This window comes from Sceloporus undulatus, chromosome 1 (assembly GCF_019175285.1).
Source record: "Sceloporus undulatus isolate JIND9_A2432 ecotype Alabama chromosome 1, SceUnd_v1.1, whole genome shotgun sequence".
NCBI classification, from domain to species: domain Eukaryota; kingdom Metazoa; phylum Chordata; class Lepidosauria; order Squamata; family Phrynosomatidae; genus Sceloporus; species Sceloporus undulatus.
The window spans coordinates 268,846,407-268,856,439 of record NC_056522.1 but is presented as its reverse complement, the minus strand read 5'-3'; the positions used below and the strand labels follow the sequence as shown (position 1 = coordinate 268,856,439).

Sequence of the window (10,033 nt, the reverse complement as noted above, 5' to 3'; positions counted from 1 at the left end):
TTTTTTATTAGTATGAACAGTACCTACTTGATCATAAACTTGGTGATTTTGATAGAAACTTATATACTGGAAAGGCTTTTTAAAATCCTTAGGTCTCCCCCCCCCCCCCCCTTTATGAAACAGATATTTGTTTTCTTAGTTGGGAACAATTATATAACCCTCTGAAATGTGGCTCAAATTATATAACCAAATCATCAAGGTCTGGTTTATTTCAGAAAGAACTGGGTTTCAGCTCCGACCTGTAGCTGGTCTTCTTTCTGCTCGTGACTTTCTAGCCAGCTTGGCCTTCAGGGTGTTTCAGTGTACGCAGTACATCCGCCATGCCTCATCTCCCATGCACTCCCCAGAACCGTGAGTACTGCCTTGCAGAAACACCTCAGATCAACTATGCTATTATTGTTTGAGAACCAGCGTGTCAGAAGTTGGCTTGCTGTTCCAAACTCAACAGCTAATCAGTGGTCTTTCTTTCTGAAATGAAGGGACTGCTGTCATGAACTACTGGGACATGTACCAATGTTGGCAGACAAGACATTTGCACAGTTCTCCCAGGTGAGCAAGATGTGAATCACCTTATGCTGAAATCACAGCCTGTGCTTGACTAAAATACCCCTGGAGCATTGCTGCCATTTGTTGAACTTTCTGAAGCCAAAGGCCCCCCAGGGAAGGATGATAGGGAGGAATTAGGTTATAACAAGAAGAGCAGCCTTACCTAACCTGTAGCCTTCAGATGGAGAACTTTAGGCCTGTCAGATATTTTGAACTACAGCTTGCCCCACAAGCCTCAGGCTGAGCCATCATTGTGAAAGGTAAAGAATAATGGAACTTGTCATCCAAAACATCTGGAAGTTGACGTCACCTAGTGTGGAAACTCATGGTGTCATCCCTCACTTGCTGGCTCCCATTTCACACCATGCAGAACCCTTAGTAATGCTTTTTTGCTCTAATGTTACTTGTGAATCATAATTCCCATATACCACTGAATGTAATGATAATAGTTGTGACATAAACAACCAGCAAAATTAAAATTATACCTTCAAATTACAATATGATATGCACAATCTAAATGTATTTATATATACATATTGAAGATTTGGTTAAAATATTATATTTTTAAAGAAATTTTTTAAAAGAATTTAAAAAAATAAAAATTTAATGTGTATATTTAAAAATTAAAATTTTGAAATATTAAATTTTAATTTTAAAATTTTGGGGGCCTTTCTTTTCTCCTCCCACTGAGCTTCACCCTACTCCCATCAAATCTTAAAGCATTTTGAAGAGAAGCAGATGAATGCCACAGACCATTTCTGCAAAAAAGTAGGTGTTTGAGGAGTAGTGGTATCATCCCTGCTTAGGGTGTCACCTTGTGCAGTCTGCACCCCCATAGTGATGCCACTGGAGGGCCAAAGGTTTCCACCCAATAGATCCTGGTTGTGTAGAAATTATTTCACTGATTTCAGGGTAGCAAAGTAGGCTGTTTTGGGATCAGTGGATGGTATTTTACATTTTGCATCGTTAGTCACCTTACTGGGAAGAACACATTTTAAATTTTCATCCTTAGACACCATACTGAGAAGAACACAATCTGGAATGAAACCAATACTTCTCAACTGATCTAGTGCTGTCTATTGTAATGAAAAGTGTATCTACACCACACAGTCATAGAACTTTGCAGGCATTTTAGTTGTCATGCCTTCCATTTTATGGATTTCTGGAAACTGTAGTTTGAAGTACTTAGAGTTCTCTGCTATGGAGTTCTGGTGCTGTCATTTATCGAAGTGGGCTAGAGGCTCTTTGACAGAGAAATCTAGGTACCTTAACAAATTACAAAACTGAGGATTCTATAGGATGGAAACTATGGCATAATGATGTACTGTAGATACATTCTGATTTTTTTGAACCATTGGCTTCAGTAATGTGTGGAATATGCATGTAAAACACAAATTCCTTGACAGAATTTGCTCAGCTATCTATGGTCCTGTCTGCACTGGCCAGGTTGTCTAGCGGCAGTCCTAAATATCCTGGCTCCAGAGCTGCCCCAATTCTCTCCCCTGCTCCACCATTACCTTGGGGAAAGAGCATTGCCCCCATTACCATTACCAATTCAATGCTGGGCGACTGTTCACACATGCGCCCTAGACCTACAGTGGACTTCACTCTAAGGACAAAATGAGGTGCCCAGCATCAATCACATGGCTGTACACCTTGTTCTGACTTCAGAGTGAGTGAGTGACATGCAGTGGCAGCACCAGGTAGCATAATAGGATGCATTTTAAACAGCCACTCAGTGTTGGAACAGAGAGCTCCCAATATTCCCAATCGGGAGCAAACAGGAGTTATTTTAATATTCTTAAAGTAGTATACATAATTCTGGTTCTGGGCTAGACATAATCTGGTCTGTTTGCACCAGGACCAGGGTTTGGACCATGCCATCATCTGATCTCCCTTTCAAGAAGACAAGAGAGGCCTTTCTGTTTGGCCCATACAGACAGGAATCTTGTTTATTTTTATAGACCGTTTTCTTTCTTTTGCTTCTAGGATATTGGACTTGCATCTTTGGGAGCAACTGATGAGGAAATTGAAAAACTTGCAACAGTAAGGTCCTATCACTGGATTTATTTATTTGTTTATTTAAACACATTGAGTCCAAGTCTATATCTGTTTGTTTAGATTATAAATGTATAAAATGCCTGGTGATGAAGACATATTCTTACAAGTAGCACCTACATCTTCTCCTAGGCTGTGTGTGTGTGTGTGTGTGTGTGTGTGAAAACAAGCATCCCAGCAGTATAGAATTTTAGGTGCTTTCTCCAAAAGACTCTGAAGAAGATGTCATGGGGGAAGGAAAATGGAAGTGCAGAAATGTAGATAACACAATCCAAGCTGTCTTCAATAACTGACTTTCTCTGAGATCTCATGTTTCTTCTCAGCTTTATTGGTTCACAGTGGAGTTTGGGCTCTGCAAACAGAATGGAATTATCAAAGCTTATGGAGCTGGGCTCCTCTCTTCCTATGGGGAGCTAATAGTAAGTTTTCCTGACCTATTTCACTCAGTAGTCCTCCCAACGTGTGCTGTTCCATTCTCATAAACTAGACTTGTTATCATAGTAGTCCTGTTAGAGTTTTTTCAGAACTTTGTAGTAAATAGTTATATTGCTGTTAACTGTTGTCAAGTCGAGCTGACTATGGCAACCCTAAAACTGAAAAACTTCTAAGTCACCCTATCTTCAATGACCTGCTCAGGTCTTGCAAACACAAGGCTGTAGCTTCCTTGATTGAGTCTATCCATCTGGGATGTAGCCTTCCTATTTTCCTACTGTCTTCTACATCACCAAACCTTATTGTCTTTTCTAGTGAGTCATTTCTTTTCATGATATGTCCAAAGAACAACAGTCTCAGTTTAATCATCTTGACTTCTAGAGGAGAGTTCAGGATTGATTTGCTCTAGGACCCATTTATTTACCTTTTCAGCTGTCTATAGTGTTCATAGACTCCTCTCCAGCATGAGTTGCTTCTCTTCCTATCAGTAATTAGTTGCTAAGTAACTGATTGTTCTTTCCAATAAGAAAATTAAAAACTAAGTTACATTACAGTTGTAATCTGAGAAGGGATAATTCCATTCTTCCATCAGTGTAACAAAGTAAAACTAGTTAATTTTACAATTATGAGAGTGCGACCTCAGTAAATATGGAAGGATAAATATTACATGGCCTTATGCTTTGTTGTGGGGAGGACTGAGGCAGCAGTAGGGTGAACAGAAGAAGATCATGTTTTGTACCTCAGGTTAGTGGAAACATTCAGATATGTTTAAGCAATCGAATATCAATATTTTAGGAGATGACATATCCTGCAAGAAACCTTGACTTTCTTTTATCCCTTCATTCAGCATTCCTTGTCAGATGAACCAGAATTAAGAGACTTTGACCCTGTTTCTACTGCTGTGCAGCCGTATCAAGATCAGACCTATCAGCCTGTTTATTTTGTATCAGACAGTTTTAGTGATGCCAAAGCAAAACTCAGGTAAGATGTCTCTGAACATATCACTACACCAACAGGGATCTATGTGTTCTTATTAAAGCACAAGCAAGGGATTTCCTTGTTTCCTTGTTTGAAAAGAACATCCCCAATCTGCAGGTGTCTTTTAAAAAATTCAGATTAAGGGTATACCTCAGTTCTGGTGTGGAACATGTTGGACATCATCTGAACTGCTCAGCCCAGAACAGAGTTTGGGCATCCATACAGGATTACACCAAAACAGGGAGAAATGGGCCTTTTGGTCCTTGCAGTCTGGGGCCTATGGCTAAAGTTTCCCAGGAGTAAACTCCAGTGATCTCAGCAGGACCCCTGAAGAGACATGCATATATCTGTTTTGTTAATCACTGTTGCTAAAGAGAGTAAAGTAAGTTTAAGTTCAGTATGGATGTAAATAGTCAACACATACACACACACTAATTTTCATCAAAATTTTGGGAGGTTTCCCCAGAAGAAAAACCAAGGTCAGATGTTTTCCCTACATGGCATGAGGCACATGTTTTACAACTCTAAACGACTTTATTTGCATACATTGACATCAAAACCAGGAACGTCTGTTTCTTAAGAAGCCATTGGGCTTTAGCATCTATATTTCTCACCAGCATAGCTAATAAAAAGGGATGATGGGAGCAATAATCTAACAATGTCCAAATTACAGATCAGCTACATAGTTAAGTATATGTAAATAAATAGCGTCTCCTGTCCCACTCCTTCCCAAACCTGCCTTGCTGAACAGCAATTGCTGCAAGTCATGGAGGTCTGTTCTCCTGTTGTTTGGGATGCTGAAGACTGATGTTTCCACCCCCTCCTGCTGTGATCTCTGGTGTGACATTCAGAAGCAGAATCCCTATTGCAATTCCTCTTTGCACCACATATTGCTCAAGAGAGGGGGTAGAAAATTAGACTGCTGTATCTGAATTTACAGGAGAACAGACCTCTGTTAATTACAGTGGCTGCTGCCTAGTGAAACAGGGTTGGGGGCTTTTACAATTCCTACACGTTCCTTACACTATTGCCATGATTGTGAATATTTATGGATCACAAATACAAATCAGTCATGGATTGGTATTCACGATTCCTAAGTAACTGCATTTGTGTGGCAGAATCCTATATGACCATGACATACTATGTGGTACTGTGGTGCTATGTAGTGGATTACAGCCAGACAGTTCCAAACACAATTTACTGCCAAGCAGCCACTAGGATTTTTGGGAGTCCATTCCACTGTCAATTGAGAAGCAGCTGCCTGATGGCCTACCCCCTTCAGTGAGCAATTGTCAGTGCCACAGGCAAAAAAATGACCCCTGTTGCAAATTCCCCTCACACCAGAGATTGCTTGAGCAAGAGGTGAAAATGTCAGGAAGCTGCTTCTTGATTGGGTGGGAACTGATCCCCATTGATCCCAGTGGCTGTTTACCAGTAATTGAGGTTTGGGGGATTTTCAAGGTCCCTATGTAGCCCCTAAACTAGGGGCTATGCAGGGATCATGAATTCAGTTAAGAATGTTTAAATAATAATAAATAATAAAAGTTTTATTTTTATACCGCCCTTCTTACAATCAGGGCGGTGCACAACATAATACAACATTACAAATACATTAAAAAGAAAGTACATTAAAAACCCACATTAAAACCAATTCTGGCCAGCTTGTCACTGCTGTCAGGGGGGGGGGAGAGACTAACTGGAGCCTGTATCCGGGAATGCTAACTTGAACAAGAAGGTCTTTAATTCCTTCTTGAACTGGGCCAGGGAGGTGGCCGAGCGGAGCTCTATGGGCAGCGAATTCCAGAGGGTCGGGGCCGAGATGGTGAAAGTCCTCCTAGATGTGGAGGCTAATCTTGCCCCTGGGACCCTCAATAGTTGCTGCCCAGATGTTCTGAATGTGCAAGGCGGATTGTATGGGGAGAGGCGGTCCTCTAGGTATCCTGGGCCCAAGCCATGTAGGGCTTTATAGGTTATAACCAACACCTTGTATTGTGCCCGGAAGCGAATAGGCAGCCAGTGCAGATCTTTAAGTACAGGTGTTATGTGACTGGCCCTGGGTATGCCAGTGACCAGTCTGGCTGCCATATTCTGTACCAATTGTAGCTTCCGAGTATGGTACAAGGGTTGCCCCATGTAGAGCGCATTGCAGAAATCCAATCGAGAGGTTACCAGAGCATGTACTACCGTTTCAAGGTCCCTCTGGCCCAGGTAGGGGCGCAGCTGGCGAATAAGCCGAAGCTGATAACAGGTGCTCCTGACCGTCGCATCCACCTGAGATGTAAGGTGGAGCGATGAGTCAAGGAGCACCCCCAAGCTGCGTACAGAGTCCTTCACGGGAAGAGTGATCCCGTTCAGGACAGGTGGAACCACCACCATCCCCGGACCAGGAGAACCTATCACGAGCACCTCCGTTTTCTCTGGATTCAGACTGAGTCGGTTTTCCCTCATCCAGCCCATTACCGACTCCAGACATGCCACGAGAGGAGAGATGCCATCCCCGGTCACTGCATCAGTCGGAGACATATAGAAGAATATTTGGGTGTCATCAGCGTACTGATAACCCCGCGCCCCATGTCTCCGGATGATCTCTCCCAGTGGTTTCATGTAAATGTTTAAAAGCATGGGAGACAGAATGGCTCCTTGAGGGACCCCAGATGTAAGGGCCCTCTTATCATCGACCAAGGCGACCATGGCCGTCTCAACCCCGTAACCCGCCCGAAAGCCTGTTTGAAATGGGTCTAGATAATCCGTTTCATCCAAGATTGATTGAAGCTGGATTGCAACCGCCCTCTCGATCACCTTCCCCAAAAATGGCAATAGCGAGACTGGCCGATAATTATTATGCATCAGGGGGTCGAGGGAGGGCTTTTTTAACAGCGGTTTTACAATGGCCAATTTCAAGCTGGATGGAAATTGCCCATCCCTCAGAGATGTATTTATAATCTGGTGTAACATTGAAGTTTAACCATAGGTTACACATTTGTAATTGCCAAAGGGCTTCTAGCTGTGAATTCCAGCCATCTTATGGTATGATGTTATGAACAGTTTTACACTTAAATCTTTCCACTGCCTTAATCTCCACTCATGGCAAGGTAGCCCCTGCAACCTGAGGCAGAGGTGTATTGGTTAACTCACAAACATGTTCCTTCTTGAGAAGAAGTTATAATTCAAGGGGGAAATCACTTTAAATATGATAGGAACTAGCAGTCAAATGTACTAAAATGAGACATGCTAGGGAGGGTATGAATAATGAACATTTCCCTTCACTTTTTCTTTGTAGCTGAGTATGTTTAAAATTGTCACTAGATGGTGCCATAACATAAGCAATGTGGAAGTAGCAGGCTGGTTGCTTAGAAGTTGTTTGGTTGTATGAGACTAGTGAGGGCCTAGTAGAGCTTATTTCACCAGATGCAGCAGAAAAAAAAAAGGCAGGTAAGGTGATTTTAACCTCTTCTATGCATAAGAGGTACATGGTCTTATAACCAGGCTTTATGTTCCTTGTGCCTACTCTCATCTTGTCCCATCTACATTTCATTAAGTTAACTGACTTCTTACAATGGATTATGCATGTGTCCCATCTTTTTTTGAACCACATAATTGTATATTTGGGATTGCTATATGCTCTCCCATTTGATGAGAGTCAGATCTGCTTAGCTTCAACATAGTCCAGTCTGGGCCTTGTTGAAGAGGTAAATCTCAGCTTTTCCCAAGTGCTGTCTTCCAGACATTTGGACTACAGCTCCCCATCAGCTCCAGGCAGCATGGTCAATGGGCAATGGTGATGGGAATTATAATCTTTAAAAACTCTGTATGACACTACACTGGGGAAAGGTGGTTTACTCAATTGCCTTCCTTCCTTCCTTCTTTCCTGTTCCGAGCCTTCAAGTTGACACTCTGACTTATGACACCCTATCAAGGGATTTTCTGATGGTGCCTTCCTCTAAGACTGAGAGAGTGTGAAATGTCCATGGTCATCCAATGGATTTCTACATCCAAGCAGAGATTTGAAGCCTGGTCTCTCAAAGTTCTAGTCCAACACTCAGACCACTATACTATGTTAGCTTTCTATTCTTGCCTGTTTCTACTAGCTCAGCTATGCTTACTACCTTTCATGTTTGTACTCTGTCTTTTAGAACCTATGCAGCACATATCAAGCGTCCCTTTTCAGTGAAGTATGATCCATATACATACAGCATTGAGCTCCTGGACAACCCCCAGAAGATCCACCACTCACTGGAGAATCTGCGTGATGAGCTTCACTCATTAATTGATGCCCTCAACATTATCAGCTAACACCAACATTTAGTAGACCTTTTCCTCCTCTCTCCTCCTGCTCCCGTTTCCTCCTCCTCCAAGCCAATGTCTATTCCTGCAGCTGCAAAACTGGCCTCCTTCTGTGGCTACCTATCATGGCATAATTGGGGCTAATAACATCCCTGTGGTTTCTTTTCAAGTTCATGCTGCTACCTATTGTTGTAGTGATGGTAGTCGTTTGTGTTGCTACCCATTTGCCCACAGCAGGGAGAGGGAGGCATATTTAGTGACAAGCTAGATGACATAGAAATGAAAAGAGTCTTGTCAGCTCAGTCAATAGACCCATGAGTGTCTTTTCTGCTGTCTCCCAGTTAAAACAGGCACAACTGTGGTGGATTTAGAGGTCATTTTTGTATTTCTTGGACTGTCTGGAGGCCGCAACCCTGATTTCTGATTTTGCAAAACAAAACAAAACAAAACAAAAATTCAAATATTAAATCAAAGAAGGGGCCTCTGCAAGCTATTTAAAAGATGAATTACCTCTCCCAGATCCTATCTGCACTGCAGTGGGACAGCCCAGGTTATCCTGCCTCCTCCATTACAAGGCCCTCCATTCTGAATTTGGCCAGTTGACTGCAGGCACGTCTCTTTAAGCTGTTTGGTGCATTTACCACCCCTGTGGGCTATTTTGCCCTGAGGTCAGAATGAGGCTCTCAGGGATAGTCACATAGCCAGGCACTTCGTTTTGACCTCAGAGCAAGTGACTGGTAGCAGCAGTGGACACTCTAACAATTTCTGCCAAGGTGGTGAACCTGTAAGAGAAAATCCTGTGATAGACTGTAGTATGTCTAATTTTACCATTTTTCTTTGTTTTGCAAGCAAGACATTGACAACTTTGCCATTTTCAAAGATTATTTGAAGTTCAAGAAGTATTATTTGCAAGAGGAGGAAAAGGAAGAAGAAGATGGGGCATTGTACAGAAAATGGCATCTTCTTCCCTAAAAACAAGTTTCCTGGTATTCCTGAACAGAAAACAGCATTTTCTATACAGAAATTATATTTTATATGCAAACAATGCTATTTTCTGACCATAAAACATATTTTCTGACAAGAAAATGTCATTTTCTGCTAAAAATAACAACAGGACATGCATTTTTTGTGCAGAACAAGTCTAGAACTGAAGAGGTTGTTTCCTTGTTCCATAGCCATCTTAAAAATAAAAACCTTCTAGAGTAATTTGCAGACCTGTGTAAGCATATTCATATGTGGTAAGCCCGCCAAATTAAGTAGGACTTGTGTGTCTTCAAGTAATTTCTCACTTATGGCAACCCAATCTTGAGGTTTTCTTGGCATAATTTCTTCAGAGGAGGTTTGCCCTTGCATCCCTCTGAGGCTGAGAGAGTCTGATTTGCCTAAGGTCACCCTGTGAATTTCCATGGCTGAATACGGATTTGAACCTTGATCTCACAGTGTCCTCAACACTCAAATCACTACATCACTCAGTATGACATAGTGGTTGTACATATGGGTGGCTAAATGCCACTCCTTTGTGTCCCAGATGGAGGCCACTATGGCAACCGCATGCCACAGCCTCTAGAGGGAGCAAAAAGAAGCCCCCAAAGGGGGCTTCTTTTTGCATCCCGGAAGGGGCGTCATGATGTCCCTTCCACACAGCACAGTTTGGGTGCTGCACCCAGTGTGTGTCATCATGGCGCATGCTGTACGGATAGGTGCACACCATAATGGCAGCCAGTTGGCACAGTAA

The 10,033-nt window shown here is 42.3% G+C and overlaps 1 protein-coding gene across 3 annotated transcripts in view; it reads left to right on the top strand.

Annotated features, from left to right (window-relative positions):
* Positions 1-8,570, top strand: part of TH (tyrosine hydroxylase) — a 32,772-nt gene extending 24,202 nt beyond the window's left edge. For all 3 annotated transcript variants that reach the window (XM_042451121.1, XM_042451208.1, XM_042451034.1), the window contains 6 exons: positions 216-351; positions 480-549; positions 2,536-2,592; positions 2,928-3,023; positions 3,884-4,017; positions 8,148-8,570. In XM_042451121.1, the coding sequence (XP_042307055.1) occupies positions 216-351; positions 480-549; positions 2,536-2,592; positions 2,928-3,023; positions 3,884-4,017; positions 8,148-8,307 (653 nt within the window). In that variant the 3' untranslated portion in view covers positions 8,308-8,570. The remainder of the gene's footprint in view (positions 1-215; positions 352-479; positions 550-2,535; positions 2,593-2,927; positions 3,024-3,883; positions 4,018-8,147) is intronic.
* The last annotated feature ends 1,463 nt before the right edge of the window (positions 8,571-10,033 follow it).